At 37.8% G+C, this 19,494-nt stretch overlaps 1 protein-coding gene across 2 annotated transcripts in view; it reads left to right on the forward strand.

Annotated features, from left to right (window-relative positions):
• The window catches only part of SNTB2 (syntrophin beta 2), a 106,746-nt gene that overhangs the window by 60,883 nt on the left and 26,369 nt on the right, over window positions 1–19,494 (forward strand). The window contains exons 3-4 of one of the 2 annotated variants that reach the window (XM_040442931.1): window positions 1,453–1,663; window positions 12,742–12,884. In XM_040442931.1, the coding sequence (XP_040298865.1) occupies window positions 1,453–1,663; window positions 12,742–12,884 (354 nt within the window). The remainder of the gene's footprint in view (window positions 1–1,452; window positions 1,664–12,741; window positions 12,885–19,494) is intronic. The other variant, XM_040442932.1, reaches the window with a different exon arrangement.

The raw sequence follows: 19,494 nt of genomic DNA on the forward strand, positions 1-19,494 counted from the left end.
GGAAGCAGGCTTCAGGCTCTGAGCTGTCAGCACAGAGCCCGATGCGGGGCTCGAACCCACAGACTGTGAGATCATGACCTGAGCCGAAGTCGGGCGCTCAACCGACGAGCCACCCAGGCGCCCCTCATCTTGCCTCTTTTAAACAAGAACTTCATAGTAATCACAGTCCTTTATAGGAGCACTTTTTGTAACCTGTAATTTCTACCTTCCCCATTAGACAATAAGTCCAACGAGGATAGAGACTATTTTTTTTCTTTTTCACCACTGTATCTCCAATGTCAGTGTCTCACACTAACTGACATATAGTAGGTGCTCAATAAATGTTTATTTAAGAAAGGACAGACTAACCAATTGACAGTGAATATTTGCCAGATTAACTATGTCAAATTAAAATATTTGTAATCATAAAGGGTTTAAGAAATGTGGCAAAAGAGAGGGGCGCAAACTTCAAGGCAGGAATGCTAGTATCGTGTAAACTGCTTATCTTTGACAGGTGGTGTAGGATCTCGTGACAGTGCTTCAAGGCAGGAAAAACTGTCTTCAGAAAGATGAAAGAATAAAAAGATCTGTCCTTGGTCAGTAGCAGTTGGTCAGTTTCTAACCCACCAAGAAGAACACTCCTAAGAGCTTTTTCTTTTTCCCATTTTGAAAGGTACATATGTTCCCCCTTTAGAGCACAACATTTATTTGACTTTTAAAACTCACCTTGGCGAAAACTTTGACCAAAACAGAAGAAAGCACTCAATAAGTTGCTTTCTAAGAAATTTGACCAATGTACTTGTAAAAAAATTTAGCAAATTCCTAAAGGTTACTTTTGAAGTATAGACTGTTCTCAGTTGAGCACTGACAAATAATAGTCAGTAGAGTTGAAGATATCTTAACTGTTTTTCTACTATGACTCAGTGGCTGATTTAATCATATAATGTTACCCAGACACTAAAAAACAGTTTCAGATTTTCATAAAGAGTCATATTCTTCAGTTATTTTCTCTTTTCTTTATTCCACATGGTGGAAATTTCAGTTCACTATTTGGCAGTCAGATGTATTTACCAAGCAATACCTTATACCAGAATTTTCTACATATTTAAAAAAATACCAATTCCTTCTTTACAATGTGCCTATGACATTCAACAAGCATGGTTTCCATTTCTTTGACATAGAAATTAAAGCAAAGTGAGGTGTTTTACTATAGGCCATACAATAGGTTCCTTCATCTTAGGTCATTACGTTAACACACTAAAACAACAGACCCAGCAGTTAGTCTTTCTGATGATTATCTTTCCATATGTAGTTTTCTCTGGAATTGGGCCCTAAGGAATTAAGAGAAAGTATCTTTATTCTCGGATTTAAAATTAAAATAGATTTCCAGTTATGTATGTTGCACTCTGGCAGGTTTGATGACTTCTGATCTAGCTTACTGTTTGTTTTTTTTTTTTTTTCTTTTCCACACAGATTGATAGAACTACATTCTCCTGATAGCAGGAACACGTTGATCCTACGCTGCAAGGATACAGCCACGGCACACTCCTGGTTCGTAGCTATCCACACCAACATAATGGCTCTCCTCCCACAGGTATTGGCTGAACTCAATGCCATGCTTGGTGCAACCAGTACAGCAGGAGGCAGCAAGGAGGTCAAGCACATTGCCTGGCTGGCAGAACAGGTGGGTTGACAGGCAGGGCAGGTCCCCCTGGGTCACCATTCAGAGCCAAAGGGTTTCCCCCATTTCATATATCTGTAATATTTATCATGCAGTCAGGTCCTGGATATCTAGCTTGCAGATCTTTTGTTTGTCGGTCTTGTGTTTCTCCTCCCTATCATTTAGTTATTTGTTGCTAATTATCACCTGCACCAGAAGAACTGACTGTCATGATAATCATCATTACAACATAACTAAAAAGATAGTCTTATTACCATCTCTGTCCTTAATGACAGAGGGTAATTTTCATGATTTTAGAGTAGGATCAGCAAAATTTTTCTGCAAAGGGCCAGACAGTGTCACAACTACTTGACTCTGCAGTTGCAGCAAGAAAACAGTAGTAGACAGGATGAAAATGGAGGGGTGTGGCTCTGTTTCAATAAAACTTTATTTACAGAAACAGGTACTGGGCTGCATTTGGCCCATAGGCCCTAGTTTCACAACCCCTGTTCTAGTCTACTGTCAGAGTTTCAGGGCCAGAAAGCTTACTCCCCTGTTCTGAGAAAAGCATAAAATATGCAAATTATCTTATAAGCCATTCAACACAAATGTACAGTTGTCTTCCACAACTGCAAAATGAAAAAAGGAGAAACAAAACCTAAGGGGACATTGGGTAAAGGGAAAGGAAAAACTTAATCCAAGTTAGATTAAATCCCATTTTAATGAAAGGGAGACTCTGAGTATACATGATGTTACAGTACATCCTTCTTCTTTTGAGTCTTTCACTGTCAGCTGGAGCAAAAGTTGTTGGGAAAGGAAGACTGGACTAAGGGTTCCAAGATGAGTGTTCAAGTGGTAGTTCTGGCTTTCACTGGTTTTAGATCTTTTTAAAGGTTTCTTCATCACTTTGAATCCTAAATCCCTCATGTGTGTCCAGGGGGGCAGGGATTATGTCAATATCAGCCCAGGAATATTTTGTTCTTTTGTTTTTGTTTTAACTACAGTTTGTGAGGTCTGGCCTTCCACCTCAACAGGGTTCTGATTTGATAGATCTTTGGTGGGGCCTAGCAGTCTTGTTTGATAGCTTCCCGGGAGATTGTATAGAGACCAACTTTGGACTCTACTAATCTGTTTTTCTTATGACTCTAAAATTTTATAAACATTTCAGATAATAATTTATAATATATTAGAACACAGAATTAACGCCGTGATAATTTTGAGGAACTATAATTAGGATAACTAAGAAGAGAAGAAACTAATGAAAGTCATGGTATAAGTACTTTTGACTTTGAAAGTTTTAGTATTTTAGTTATGTTTATCATTGTTTCTAAATTTTTTTTAAGTTTTTTATTTTAATTTCAGTATAGTTAACATACAGTGTTATATTAGTTTCAGGTGTACAATATGGTGATTCAGCAATTCTATACATTACTCACTGCTCTTCATGGTAAGTGTACCCTTTAAACCCCATCACCTATTTCACCCATACCTCCATCTACCTCCTTTCTGATAACCATCAGTTTGTTCTCTATAGTTAAGAGTCTGTTTCTTGGAAAATTAATACCTACTCTTCCTAAATTATTCCAAAAAATAGAAAAGGAAGGAAAACTTCCAAATTCATTCTATGAGATCAGCATTACCCTGATACCAAAACCAGATAAAGACACCATTAAAAAAGAGAACTGCAGGCCAATATCCCTGATGAGCATGGATGCAAAACTTCTTAATGAAATACTAGCAACCCAAATTCAACAATATTATTAAAAAAAATTATTCCCCACAGTCAAGTGGGATTTATTCTGGGGTTTTAAGATGATTCAGTATTTGCCGAAAATCAATCAATGTGATACATCACATCAGTAAGAGAAAGAATAAGAACCATATGATCATTTTCGTAGATGCAGAAAAAGCACTTGACAAGTACAACATCCATTCATGATAAAGCCCTCAACAAAGTAGTTTTAGAAGGAACATACCTCAACATGATAAAGGCTGTATATGGAAAACCCACACTGAACGTAATACTCAATGAGGAAAAACTGAAAGCTTTCCCCCTGAGGTCAGGAACAAGACGAGGATTGCACTCTCACCGCTTTTATTCAACATAGTACTGGAAGTCCTAGCCATAGACGTAAGACAACAAAAAGAAATAAAGGCATCCAAATTGGTAAGGAAGAAATAAAACTGTCACTGTTTGCAGATGATGTGATACTCTAGAAAACACAAAAGACTCCACCAAAAAACTGCTAGAATAAGCGAATTCAGTAAAATCACAGTCTACAAAATCAACGTGCAGAAATCTGTTGCATTTTGGGGAGCCTGGGTGGCTCAGTCAGTTGGACATCCAACTTCGGCTCAGGTCATCATCTCACAGCTCGTGAGTTCGAGCCCCACGTCAAGCTCTGTGTGGGAAGCTCAGAGCCTGGAGTCTGCTTCGGATTCTTTGTCTCTCTCTCTCTTTCTCTCTCTCTCTCTGCCCGCTCATGCTCGATCACTCTCTCTTGCTCTCAAAAATAAACATTAAAAAAAAAGTTATAGAAATCTATTGTATTTCTGTACACTAAACAATCCCATTTATACTTGCACCCAAAGTAATAAGATACCTAGGAATAAACCTAACCAAAGAGGTCAAGGACTTGTACTCTGAAAACTGTAAAACACTGATGAAAGATTGAAGATGACACCAAGATATGGAAAGACGTTCCATACTTGTGGATTGGAAGAACAAATATTGTTAAAATGTCTATACTACCCAAAACACTCTACACATTTAATGTAATCCCTATCAAAATATCAACAGCATTTTTCACAGAACTCAAACAAAGAAAACTAAAATATGTATGGAACTGCAAAAGACCCCAAATAGCCAAAACAGTCTTAAAAAAGAAAAGCAAAGCTGGAGGCATCACAATTCTGGACTTCAAGTTGTATTACAAAGCTGTAGTCATCAAAACAGTATGGTACTGGGACAAAAGTAGACCTATAGATCAATGGAACAGAAGTGAAAAATCAGAAATAAACCCACAATTATATGGCCAATTAATCTTCACCAAAGGCAAAAAGAATGTCCAGTGGGAAAGAGAATGTCTTTTCAATAAATGGTGCTGGGAAAACTGGACAGCAACATGAAAAAAATGAAACTGGACTACTTTATTACACCATACACAAAAATAAATTCAAGATGGATTAAAGACCTAAATGTGAGACATGAAACCATAGAAGTCCTAGAAGAGAGCACAGGCAGTAATTTCTCTGACATTGACCATAGCAACACCTTTCTAAATATGTCTCCTGAAGCAAGGGAAGCAAAAGGAAAAATAAACTCTTGGGACTATATCAAAATAAAAAGCTTCTGCACTGGGGCACCTGGGTGGCTCAGTCAGTTAGGTGTCTGACTGCTGATTTCAGCTTAGGTCATGATCTCACTGTTGGTGAGGTTGAGCCCCACATTGGGCTTCATACTGACAGTATAGAGCCTGCTTGGGATCCTCTCTCTCTCCTTCTTTCTCTGCCCTTCCCCTGTTCATGCTCGCTCACGTGCTCTATCTCTCTCTCTCAAAATAAATAAATAAAATTTAAAAAAATAGCTTCTGTACAGCAGAGTAAACAATCAACAAATCTAAAAAGTAGCCAAATGGGAGAAGGTATTTGCAAATGACATATTCGATAAAGGGTTAGTATCCAAAATATAAAGGAACTTCTAAAACTCAACACCCAAAAAGCAAATAATCCAATTTAAAAATGGAAAGAAGACATGATCAGACGTTTCTCCAAAGAAGACCAACAACAGACACATGAAAAGATGGTCAACATCACTCAACACCAGGGAAATGCAAATCAAAGCTACAATGAGATATAACACCCCACACCTGTCAGAATGGCTAAAATAAAAAACATAGGAAACAACAGGTGTTGGAAAGGATGTGGAGAGAAAGGGGACCACTTGTGCAGTTGGTAGGAATGCAAACTGGTGCAGCCACTGTGGAAAACAGTATGGAGGTTCCTCATAAAGTTAAAAATAGAACTACCTTATGATCAGACTACTGGGTATTTACCCAAAGAATACAAAAAACACTAATTCAAAAGTATACATGCACTGTTATGTTTATAGCAGCATTATTGACAGTAGCCAAGGTATGGAAGCAGCCCAAGCATCCATCAATAGATGAATGTCTGAAGAAAATGTGGTATATAGATACAATGGAATATTATTGAGCCATAAAAAAGAATGAAACCTTACCATTTACAATGACATGAATGGGGCTAGAGAGTATAAGGCTAAGTGAAATAAGCCAGTTAGAGAAAGACAAATCACCATATAATTTCACTCATGTAGAATTTAAGGAACAAAATAAACAAGCAAAGGAAAAAAACTAAGACAAATCAAGAAACAGACTCTTAACTATAGAGAACAAACTGATGGTTACTGGAGGGAAAGTGAGGGAGGGATGGGTAAAATAAGTAATGAGGATTAAGGAGTGCACTGGTTGTAATGAGCACAGGGGTCATGTATGAAATTGTTTGAATTACACCTGAAACATAATACTGTATGTTAACTAACTGGAATTAAAAACTTAAAAAAAAATAAAATGCACTTTTTATCCTCAAAAAAAAAAAGTGTTTCTTGATTTGTCTCTCTCTTTTTTTTCCCCTTTGTTTATTTGTTTATTTGTTTTATTTTTTAAATTCCACATATGAGTGAAATCCTATGGTATTTTGTCTTTTTCTGACTTATTTCACCTAGCATCGTAATATACTCAGGGTCCATCCATGTCATTGCAAATGGCATGATTTCATTGTTTTTATGGCTGAATAATATTCCGTGTGTGTGTGTGTGTGTGTGTGTGTGTGTGTGTGTGTGTGTATACATATGTATATGTATATATATATGTATGTGTATACATGTGTGTGTGTATATATATATATATATATATATATATATATATATATATACAACATCTGTTTTTTTAAGATTTTATTTTTAAGTAATCTCTACACCCAGCGTGGGGCTCAAACCACTAGATCAAGAGTTGTACACTTTACTGACTGAGCCAGTCAGGCACCCCTGTACCACATCTTCTTTAATCAGTTATCTGTCAATGGACACTTGGGCTGCTTCCATAGATTGGCTATTGTAAATAATGCTGCTGTAAACATAGGGGTGTGTGTATCTTTTTGAATTAGTATTTTTGTATTCTTTGGGTAAATACCCAGTAGTATTACAATCCTACTGGATTGTGGGGTAGTTCTATGTTTAATTTTTTTAAGACCCTCCATACTTTTCCACAGTGGCTTCACCAGTTTGCATTTCCACCAACAGTGCATGAAGGTTCCTTTCTACCCCACATCCTTGCCAACACTTGTTGTTTCTTGTGTTTTTTATTTTAGCCATTCTGACAGGTATGAGGTGATATCTCATTGTAGTTTTGATTTGCACTCTCCTGATAATGAGTGATGTTGAGCATCTTTTTTATGTCTGTTGGTGATCTGAATGTCTTCTTTGGAGAAGTGTCTGTTCATGTCTTCTCTCCATTTTTTAATTGAATTATTTGTTTTTTGGGTGTTGAGTTACATAAGTTCATTGCTTCTAAATTTTTATATGCTGAGGGACGCCTGGGTGGCTCAGTCGTTGAGCGTCCGACTTTGGCTCAGGTCATCATCTCACAGTTAGTGGGTTTGAGCCCCGCGTCGGGCTCTGTGCTGACAGCCCGGAGCCTGCTTCGGATTCTCTGTCTCCCTCTCTCTCTGCCCCTTCCCCACTCTCATTCTGTCTGAATCTCTCTCAAAAATAAATAAACATTTAAAATAAATAAATACATACATACATACATACATACATACATACATACATAAAATTTTATATGCTGATTGAAAAACTCAATTGAGTAGTAATTGTGCTGTGCTTTCAGCCATGTTAGAAATGTTCATGATTTTAAAAGGTAATACATTCACATGGTTCAAAGGTCAGAATAAAAAGTTAATAGGTGAAAAGTCTTACTTTCCTTTCTGTCCCCCATCTAGCCAATTCCCACCCTTTTCCCCTAGAGAGGTAATCACTTTCATTCCCTTCCAGACAATCACTTGAGAGTGTCTTTATGCAAATAAAAGCAAATATGAACACATATTCTTTTTTTCTATAAAAGAAGACAACATATTATGCATACTACTTTATACCTTGTTTTTTTTCCATTAATATATCATGGCAATCTTTCCGTATCAGTGCAGAGAGAGCATTCTTTCTCATAACTGTATAGTTTTCTATTGTGTGGCCATAATTAAATAAGCACTCCTCCCGGTTTTGTTACAATCTTTTGCCATTATAGACGATGGTACTGTGAATGACCTTGTAGTTTATCCTTCCATACATATGCGATCCGTGGTCTTTGGTTTCCAAGTTCATATATACCAGATAATAAGGGAACCTGTATTATCTGAATATATTTGGTTCTTAAGTTTACAGGAGTGAGTAGTAAAACTTTTGTTAGTAAGGGATTTATCCAAAAAATGTAACTGACCTGTATTTGGATATTGAGAGCTTAGAAAGTAGAGGATATTTCTATACCTGGAGAAGAAATCTCCAGAAGTGCTGGGTCCCAGGGTGTGTGAATTATCTATCGCTATATGAAAAATGACTCCAAAACTTAGTGGCTTTAAAATAAATATTTACTTCATATAGTTTCTAAAAATCAGGAATAGGGGAGTGGTATAACTGGGTGATTTTGGCTTGGGATCCCTTGTGACGTTGCAGTCAAACTGTTAGCGAGGGAGCAGTCATCTGACAGCTTGACTGGGGTGTTGGCAGGTCCGCTTCTAGTATGATTCATTTACGTGGCTGTTGGCAGAAGGCCTCAGTTATCTGCCATGGAGGCCTTGGTGCAGGGCCTCCTGAGTGTCCTTAAGACATAGCTACTTGTTTTCCTCAGAGTGAGTGATCTGAGAGAAAGAACAAGATAGAAGCCACAGTGCCATTTTTTGACCTAGTTTCTTCTGCTTTTTTTCTTTTCATTAGCAAGTTACTAAGTTCACTCTACACCCAAAGGTTCCACCTCTTAAAGGGAAGAGTAGTAAAGAATTTGTGGACGTAATGTTTTAAAAAGGGTATATGCATTTGTAATTTTGATAAATGTTGCCAAATTGCCTTCCATCAGATTCCCACTAGCAATACATGAGAGCTGTCAGACTTTCAAAGTGAAATTAATTTAGTTTATGCTACACAAAGACAAGTAGAAAGGAGAAAAATAAAGCCACCAGTTCATTACAGTATGTACTTTATGGGCCATATTTATGTGATGAGTCTTCCGATCAATTTTGAGCTCTTAGAACACAGGAGCACATTTTTTCCCCAAATCTTTCCTGCTTCCAAAGAACTTAGCCTAATGCTATGTATACTGTAGATGTTCAGTAATTTTTTTGTGTATGTTTATACGTATGTATAAGAAAAGCAGAGAAGTCACTAACTATAAAATATTATCCAAGAACACAAGCTCAAGTTTGGGAAATAATACTAAGTGAGAAAGTTTAATCACTTTGAAAAATCATACCACTGAACTAATTCCAAGTACTATTTCTAAAATACTCTTGATTTTTACTTTTTTGAGGGGTTACCCAAATCAGAGTATAGGGTTTTCAAGCAAGACTAGATACATTTCTCAGAAGTGTTATATTGAGTTTATGTATCTGATAAAGGTTGGACTAAGCAAATGCCAAAACTTTTCTAATTGGAACATTGTTTAATTCTTTGAGTGTGAAAATGGTCAAAATAATTTTATATTATATAATCTTTTCAATATAGATAAGCATTTCTTTTGGCATGAGATATATTTATTGAAAATCTTGTATACATGAAGTTGTTTCAGTTGTACTTAGAAAAAATAGTCATTTTACAGGGATAAATTTAGGAAGGATCATTAATTTAACTTTAAATAGTCTCTCATTTATCTTTTTTGTTATTTCACATTGTTAAAAACTCAGTTTGCTTAAAACAGGGAAAACCTATAATACAGGTAGTTGATAACCAATAGATAAGCTCTTCTCTGCATAGGGACTTCTGTCTCTTCATTGATACTGATTTTTATGTGACTGATAGTTTACTTTTTAGTTGGTTATAGTCTTAAAAGAGAATTTTAAGTCCACCAAATGGGGGACGTATTTACCTTTAAGACCAGTAGTTTTTAGGCTTTTGAGTATTCATTAGAAAAGACAAGACAGCCAAAGAAAGCTTTGTTTCCACAGCTTTGTTCCTGATCATTCTCAAAATGTGTAAAGACTCAAATTAGAGCATACACACTAAATCAGCATTACTGGAATGGTTTATTTAGTTTCTTCTCTGTTTTCTATCCTAATAACAAAATAAAGAACAGAAGTACATCACCTATCAAAAAGATTGATTTATAGGATTAAGGATTTAGGGAATGAATAGTAACCGTTAGTTATTCATGTTTAGTGCTCTACAACTTTATTAAAAAATAAAATCTGGAGAAGGCTGTTGTTTGGCCAGGTGTGTGTATGTGTGGGTGTTGAAACCCAAAGAGACCAGAACCCTAACATTAGTATCCCTTTTTTCTCTGGCCAAAACCTTAATAGTGGAGCCCCAAGGCTACTTGGACTGCTACCACAACAAAAACACATGCTGTCTCTAGCAGGCAGCATTTTGACTCCAGTGAGAGCAAATAGTATCCTTATAACTTCAGGCGAATAGGCAAACAGAATGACTTAAATTGACGTTTCTTTTTTCTACAATGGTAAGTAGAAGAGGAAAAAGAAGTTCTCCAAACACTGACTCCAAAGGTCCAAAGAATAGTTTTGAAAAATTGTGGGTCTTCTAAAATATTTTTTTAATGCTTATTCATTTTTTGAGAGAGAGAGAGAGAGAGAGAGAGAGAGAGAGAGAGAGAGAGAGAGAAAGAAACAGAATCCAAAGCAGGTTCCAAGCTCTGAGCTGTCAGCACAGAGCCCAAGGCGGGGCTCGCGTTCACAAACCATGAGATCATGACCTGAGCCAAAGTCAGACACTTAACTGCCTGAGCCACCCAGGTGCCCCTAAAAGTTGTTAGTTGAACAAAAAGTTCTATCATAAAAGTGGATATTGTTTCTATTGATAATAGCGATTTTCTTTTATTGCCTAAAATATCTTCTATGGGAAGAAATGCATTTAATTTGGGTTTTCCAGCTGCATATACTCTGATCGAGCCTTTAAAATCTCTCTTGTAACTGAGAGGAAAAGTTAATTTTAAAAAGTCAGGCTGCTATTTTAACCTCTTTGAAAGATAGATTTTATGTTATAGTAGTTCCCCTTCTGTATGGGGGATATATTTCTTCTTTTTTTTATGTTAATGTTTATTTATTTTTGAGAGAGAGAGAGCACACAAGCTGGGAAGGGGCAAAGAGAGGGAGACAGCGGATCTGAAGTGGGCTCTACACTGACAGCACAGAGCCTGCTGTGGGACTTGAACTCATGAACTGTGAGATCAGGACCTGAGCCAAAGTCAGACACTTAACAGACTGAGCCACCCAGGCACCCCAAGTGATGGGATCTGTTTCAGGACCCCCAGTGGATGGCTGAAACCACAGGTAGCACTGAATGTAAAATATATATAATGTTTCTTCCTATTCTTATGTACATGTAATAAAATTTAATTTATAAATTAGGCACGGTAAGAGGTTAACAATAGCTAATAATGAAAAAGAAGAATTATAACAGTATACTATAATAAAGGCTATATGAATGTGGTTTCTTTCTCTCACAATATCTTATTGTACTGTATTAGCCCTTTTTGTGATGATGTGAGATGATAAAATGCCTGTGTGATGAGGTGAAGTGAGGTGAATGATGTAGGCATCATGACATAGCATTAGGCAATGATGGACCTTCTGACCATACATCAGAAGGAGGATTATCTGCTTCCTGACCATGGTTGACTGTAGGTTTTGAAATCGTGAAAAGCAAAACCATGCCTAGGGAAGACTACCATATCTTTCCTACTGCAGTATTATCCATAACAATCTCAGAGACAAAGACTTAGAAATCCCTAAAAAGGGCTTCTGTCGTGAGTGGCACACGTAGGGCAGAAAAAAAAAAAAAAAAAAAAAAAAGAAATCCCTTTGGGTTATCTTGACCCAAAAATGTAAGAATCCAAGACAACCTCTTTAGAACTGATATTTTCCCTCCAGAGTTACCCATAGACTAAATATAGAATCTTAGAAAGCTTGGGTTCACTGTCCAGAGAAGTATAACTATTTCTACAGTACTTTGCTGGAATCTCAGAGTTGGGTCATACCTTTTGTGCTTTCAGCACATCCAAGAACATGAGGCATTTCCCTGGATAGAATTCATTTCCAACTCCTGGAATTAGCTGATGGCTGTAACTATGAGGGGAAAGTTCTGGTAAATAGATGTTATAACACAGAACTGAACCACTCAGGCCACTTTTCAGATTATAGATACATTCTTAAGGTGCTCTGACATGTCCAAATTACCTTCAGAAATCATTAAGGAAGAAAAAATAAGAAGTAGCTTTAAAGATAACTCTTTGAGAGATAAGTGATTCATCAGTTCGATATCTCCTTGAAGCCACCAGTGATAGCTGAAGGATCATTGTTAAAATAACACTATCATTAAGCATTCCCTGTTCCTCATCTCATGGGGGAAATTTTTTGATATACCAGGGCTTTTCTTGAGCATCGTCTTTTGCTTTTTGGCTTTGGGTCCTTGACAGTATGGATAAAGAGTAGTTGTTTTCCTACATTTTTAAGCCCTCACAGAGTTTACTGAACTTTATGTACGTAAATGCAATGGTACATTTAAAACAGAAACAGAAACTTCCTAAAATATAATGGGCAACTCTATAAAAACAGAGTCCTATCACTAGATAATGTCTGTAACTCTGGGAGAGCTTTTTTCAGATTGCACAGTCCACCTCACACTCCTATTGGAGAATCCCAGCCAGTGGAAAGGAGCCTGATGGGATGTTTCCTGTTCCTCAAGTCTGTTAGGATCAGGGAACAAAATGGAGACCCACAATGTTAGACCATCACTGAAGGGACTTTTACAGCTATATATCATTATAGTTAGCTCTGCTTTCTGGATTTTACCATTGTAACAGGCAAAGCTAGATGGTGGAAGACAACAGTGGAGACCTGTCCTTATGGCTGTGACTGAGAAGGATTTGCTGCTTTATGACTGTATGCCATGGACAAGGGATGCCTGGGCATCACCATGTCATAGCTACCCCCTTGTTGCTACAAGGTAAGTCTGATGACAAAAAAAAAAAAAAAAAAAAAAAAATAGCTATCCTACTCTAAACCTAAAAAAAATGTAAGGTGAATTCTATTATCTTCATTTTTTTAAAATAGCATTTAAGTTGTTGGTTGAGATATAGTTGGTTGAGACAAAAACTTATCTTTCACAACCTTATTATTTTGCAGCTCCTAGCTCAGAATAAATGTTTTCTTTCATTAGCATTTTTTTTAAGTTGTTGAAGCAGATTCCTAATTGCTCCCTTCAAATCTTGCTTAGTCATGAAGATAAATAGTAGGGTTTTTTTCTTCCTTTACTTTATTGACTGTGACTAGAAAACCACTGAAATTGTGGCAGCCTTTTGACTGAGTGATGAAATCATTTAAACCAGAATGTGGTACTGTGGATAAACCACATAACTCAGCCAAAATATTCTTCAATTCTGTCTCTGGCATAAGAGCACACAGTTTTGGTGCCAGCAAATAAACATTGATTTGACCTGAAGCAACAGGATGTTTCTAGCATGCCAGATGTGGAGAGTTGGAAGGGAAAAGAATAGAGATATGTAGATTCGGGGGCCAAGATATCTTCAGATGTAACTGGAAACTAGTGTGAGACTAGAAAACATATTCACATTCAGCTTTATTTGGGCTTAAAAAAAATAATCCAGTTTTGAAGTAACTCAAAAATTACACATTAAGAAGGAGCTCCACAGAAAAGTATTGGGTAGAAAAAAAAAAAAAAAGCTAAATGATAGAGTCACCCCTGGTATGTCCCCCAGGGAGCAGTGTGGTTGTGGGGTCAGGGGGATGATGGGGTTCCTGCTTTGAGTAGACAAAGATTCATGTGAAGAAGAATATTCTTTAAATTATAGGAAGACTTGCACATTTTATAGGATTTCCTTCAATTTGCCAAGTTCTTTTATATATATGTCATTTTCATAAAAATATAATTAAAAAAATTTTTTTTAACATTTATTTATTTTTGAGAGACAGAGACAGACAGAGCATGAGCAGGGGAGGGGCAGAGAGAGAGAAGGAGACACAGAATCTGAAGCAGGCTGCAGGCTCTGAGCAAGCTGTCAGCACAGAGCCTGATGCGGGGCTCGAACCCACAAACTGTGAGATCATGACCTGAGCTGAAGTCGGATGCTCAACCGATTGAGCCACCCAGGTGCCCCTCATAAAAATATAATTTTTATATAGCTTTTAGGAATTTCTCTGTAATTTAGAGCTGGAGCACCTAGATCACAGAATAGTGATAAAAGATTTGTTGAGCCTCAGAATTAGGCAGGTGCGCCCTCATTAATTCCTTGAGGACATAAGGGTCCTGCAGAAAGACTGAATTTATCAGTTTCTCTGGTTTTGTTCCCCCCCCTCCAGATTTTTTTTAATTCCCACTAAATTATACCTTTTGAGGTCAAGAACTATGACTTTGTCATCTCAGCACTCCCATGATGCTTTGCATATAGTGGGCCCTCAATAAATCTTAATTGAGTTCAATTCTATTAGTTAAATTATAGTTTCTTGGTCATGGTTACATTGGGAGTCTGACAGGAATCCTATGAAAACATGTAGACCTATCAGTAGTTATAATTACATCAATTAAATCTGTATTTCCCAAAATTTAGAGTTTATGAATATGACTATCGAGATTTCTTAAGTTTAAATTTTATGGAAGAAGCTTCTACTTCAGTTATGATTGTGCAATGCAAGGAGGGTAGCTTTATCCTTACACATTTCCCTAATTGTGTGTCACTGGAGGCATGGAGCAGAAATCTGTGACATCCCATAGATGAGTTCAATACTAGAAGGTACAGTCCTATAAACAGATAAGTTCTGGCCATTGACATACAGGGCCTAGATCCCAAAAGTACTTCGTACTAAAGAAGGAAATGGGGTGGTTCTGTGTATACTATCAGTGTGGCATTAACTTGCAAATAGGGAAAAGAGATAAGTAAGTTTTAAGAGCTAAAACTCTAAAACTCTTAGGAGAAAATACAGGAGTTTATCTTCATGACCTTGGTTTAGGCAGAGCCTTCTTGGATAGGACACCGAAAGCATAAGGAACAAGAGAAAAAATAAATTGGTCTTAATTAAAATTAAAAACTTTTGTGCTTCAAATGTCACCATCAAGAAAGTGAAAAAACCCACAGAATGGGGGAAAATATTTGTAAATCATCTAATTTGGGACTTGTATCTAGAAAATAAAAGGATGGTTACAACTCAATAATAAAAATGTAAATTACCAATTAAAAATGGGGAAAGGATCTGAATAGACATTTGTCCAAAGAAAATATTCAAATGGGCAATAAGCACATGAAAAGATGCTCAACATGAGGGAAATGCAAATTGAAACTACATTGAGATACCACTTCCTACCCACAAGATGGCTATAATTATAAAACAAGTGTAGACCAGGCTGTGGAGAAAATGGAACCCTCATACACTGCTGATGGGATTGTAAAATGGTGCAACTGATGTAGAAAACAGTCTGACAGTTCCTCGCAAGGCTAAACATTGAGTGACCAAAAGGAATAAGTCCACTCAAAAACTTACACAGGAATGTTCATACAGCATTATACATACCACCCAAACAATGAAAATGACCCAAGTGTCTACCAAGTGGTAAACAAACGTGGTATATCCATACAATGAAATATTATTCATCAGTAAAAAAGAATACACTGCAATGTGGATGAACCTTGAAAACATGCTAAGTGAAAGTAGCCAGACACAAAAGACCACATATTGCATGACTTAGTTTATGTGAAATGGCCCAAATAGGCAAATCTATAGAAACAGAAAGTTGATTATTCATTACCAGGGAAGGGGCAGGGGTTGGGAGAAATAGGAAGTGATGGCTAATGGGTATAGGACTTCTTTTTGGGGTAACGAAAATGTGCTAAAACTTGAGTGTGGTGATGACTGCACAATTCTGAAAATACTGAAAGCCATTAATTATATCTCAGTAAAGCTGTTATAATTAAAACAACTCCTCCCCCTGCCCCCCAAATCCAAAGATGTAATAGAAGAGACTAAGACCAATCCTTAATAAATTGAGTTTGAGTCCCTATTCTGCCATGTATAGTAGGTAATTGGCAGCGTGTTACTTAACCTTTTTGTGCTGTAGAATTTTAATTTATTAAGTGAATCCTAATGAGATAGGGTAGGTGTGAGTATTAGATGAGTTAATACTTGTAAAATGCCTACAATGGTACCTGACACATTGTAAATGCTCAAGTCAATGTTAGCTGCTTTAATTATAATTATTATTTATTATTGAGTGAAAATCTGTCAAAGAGAAATTCTGTGTAAAATGTATAAATGGTTTGTTTCCATTGTTAAAAGAGGAACTTAGTTTGTGTAAGTAGAGAAAGTTTCATGTTAAACTTAAGGAACTAAAATGTATTATTTGGATCAACCTAGACATGCAAATTGAACTTGGCCATCAATTAAATGGGTGGAGCCTGTAGCTCTCTGAACAAGTTGTTTCTTAAGAGGTTTAATTAATTTAACAGTAGGGATTCTTTCCTCCTTGTTCAGGAGGTACCAGGGGATTAGGAACTAAGATGGCAGGCAGATGAGAGGTTTATTTTTTCCATGTGGCCTTGTCAGCCAGGTGGAACTGGTTGAAGTCACTGCAAGATAGAATTAAGTGGGGCTTAATCATCCTCTGCCTCCCAGAGCGGGTAGAATTTGGCCACTGAGAGAAACCAAAGGCTGGAACCAGACCAGGAGGTATCCCGCAGAGAGAAGCAAGGCCAGAAAGTGGTACGTTTATGTCTTTTTAGTGTGGGGGGAAAGAGAGGGTTTGAGATTTATGAGTGATGAGAAAGGGCTGAATATTCACTTTCACTAATTCTAATACTTTGGAAAATGTTCTTATGAGTAGAGGAGAAAAAGAAAAAAAGATAGTATAAAGACATAGGAAAGGAAAAGAAATCAAGGACCTTGATTACCCACAAAGGTAGGTGGTCCCTGATAAGAGTTAACTGTGGTTTAAAAATCAAAGAATGTTGCTAGAGTAATATAAATTAACATCATTTATTGGCTTGCACATTTACAGATTCCTAGAAACCAAGGTGTGTGTATGTGTATTGTGTACCTAATAGCTAGCACTTCACATTGGTGACGAATTAAATAAAATATGAGAGTGATAAATGAAGAGAATTTTTATTTAATTTATTTAATTTTATTTTACTTATTTCTAGAGAGTAAGTCAGAAACGTGACACAGGTAGAAAAACATAATGGTTTTAAAAAGGCTGTGGATTTTGCAGGATGTGCATTTTGTAGTCTTTTCCTATAAACTTTGATCTTTGACTGAAAGAGAAAAAGATCCAAAGAAAGTGTGGCTACTTTACAGTGTGGAAAATTGAAGTGGTGTTGTGCTTATGAGACTTAGGGGACAAAAGCTGCTAAAACGCCTTTGCATGAGCTCATCTGGCCTCCCCACTAAAGGGGGCCTTTTGGCAGTATGTTCTAACCAACTGCTGCTCAGCAAGAGTCCGCAGCTGGTTTGAATTAGATTTCTTCTGCCAGATATTTCATAATCAAAACCTGTAGGAAAATTTCTCCTAGACTTTATATTTTTTAACGTCTGTCATGGGATTAACAATCAAACTGAATGTGGTAGAATCCACCCTGGCACTTTCCCCATGCTCTATCTTACTTGGATCATATGTGGAGTAATTTTGAAACCTACGTAACTCTTGCTGAGATAATTCATGTTTAATTGGCATGTTGGTTCTATAGGAACCAGCTCAGGGAGGCAGCTCTCTAAGCATATTTTCATGGACCTCTGAGGATCCCCTCTTCAGGGGGTCTGTGAGTTGAGAACTGTTTTCATAGTAATACTAAGATATTATTTGCTTTTTTCCCTGTTGATATTTGTAGAGAGTTGGTAAAATTGCTGGTGCCTTAGCATGAATCAAGGCAGTTGGCACCAAACTGTATAGATTTGCGGGAGGAGATGGGGAATGCCAGTTTAACCTCAAAGTGCCTTTGTTGGAGCAGTACGAATTATGAGTTTATTTAATCTTAACCCTTGAATATTCATATTTTTAATATTCTGTAAGATGAGGTGGGAAGTACTCACAAAGCACCTCTGCTATGTACTGTAGTATGATAGTTGTCTCAAAGAAAAACAAGTGTGTGGTGGAGTTGCTGGTTTAAGTACCTATGTTTTTTCATGGACTGCCATTTTTTACTTGAAAAAAACAACTTATGGAGAGATGGCAGAGTGGGAGTATCCTAAGCTTACCTCATCCCACAGATACAACTAGATAACACATCAATGTAGATAACACAGAAAACGATCCAAGGGCTTGCAGAACAAACCCCACAACTAAAGGTAGAGAAGAGGCTACACTGAAGAGAGTAGAAAGGGCAGAGACAAGGTGGGGAGCTAAAAGGACCCTGGCTGTCTGCAGTAGAGAGGGAGCCACAGGCACAGAGAAGGGCAAGAAACAGACTATCACGTCAGGAAGCCTGCACAGGAAAGGCAAATCCCCGTAACATTTGGCTTTGAAACTGAGGGGCTAAATTTCACGAGTTCTTATAACCAGCCATGCTTAAAGTCTGGAATTTTGAAAATCTGTGGGCTTGGCTCTGGGAAAGCCCCAAGGGCTGTAGGAAGCTGAGACCCAACCCTTATAGAGACAGCACAAGAAACACCCAAGGAGATCCAGTGTAGAAGCAGCAGTTTGAAAAACACCTGGGTCATATGGGAGGGAGCGTAATTTACTTATCTCCAAGCAGGTCCCAGAGAGGCAGGGATTGCAGAGAGACCCCCTCCAGGAACAAAGGAGCTTATAGGTGCCATTTCTCCATTTCCTTCCCCTGCCCCTCAGCATAAACAGACGGCCATCACTACTCACTACCAAACTTGCTTATAACAAGCCACCCCTTCACCCTGTGCTTCGGTGGATCCACCCTTTTCTTTTTTAATAAAAAGAATTTTTGAGAGGGAGAGAGAGTGTGAGCCGCAGAGAGGCAGGGAGAGAGAGAGGGAGAGAAAGAATCCCAAACAAGCTCTGCACTGTTAGCATGGAGTCCGATGGAGGGCTCAATCTCATGAACTGAATCATGAGATCATGACCTGAGCCAAAATCCAGAGTCAGACACAACTGACTGAGCCACCTATCCACCCTTTCCTGTCACACTTGCCTTTGGGTCCCCTCCTGTAGAAGACCTGCATAAACTTCAACACCATGTCTCCCAACCTGCTCATTTTATTGGGCCTTGGTCCTGGTGGTGGCAGTTGGCCACCTTCCAGGGAGGTTGCATGCACCTTAAACCTTAATCCTCCAACCACACAGGCTTGAGGTGGCCCCCACTGGCCCCAGTGTCCTCAATGGCTGCACATCCCCTGTGGAAGAGGACTGGTGCCACCTTGTTAAAGGTACATGCCCCACCCACTACTTTGAAGAGCATCTCTGGCTTTTCTAACACAGAGAAACAGACCCAGAGAGTTAGACAAAATGAGGAGACTTAGGGGGGCACCTGGGTGGCTCAGTCGGTTAAGCATCTGACTTCGGCTCAGGTCATGATCTCGTGGTTCATGTGTTGGAGCCTTGCATCAGCCTCTATGCTACAGCTCAGAACCTGGAGCCTGCT

Source organism: Herpailurus yagouaroundi, unplaced genomic scaffold (genome assembly GCF_014898765.1).
Source record: "Herpailurus yagouaroundi ecotype Mexico unplaced genomic scaffold, PumYag 190, whole genome shotgun sequence".
NCBI lineage: Eukaryota > Metazoa > Chordata > Mammalia > Carnivora > Felidae > Herpailurus > Herpailurus yagouaroundi.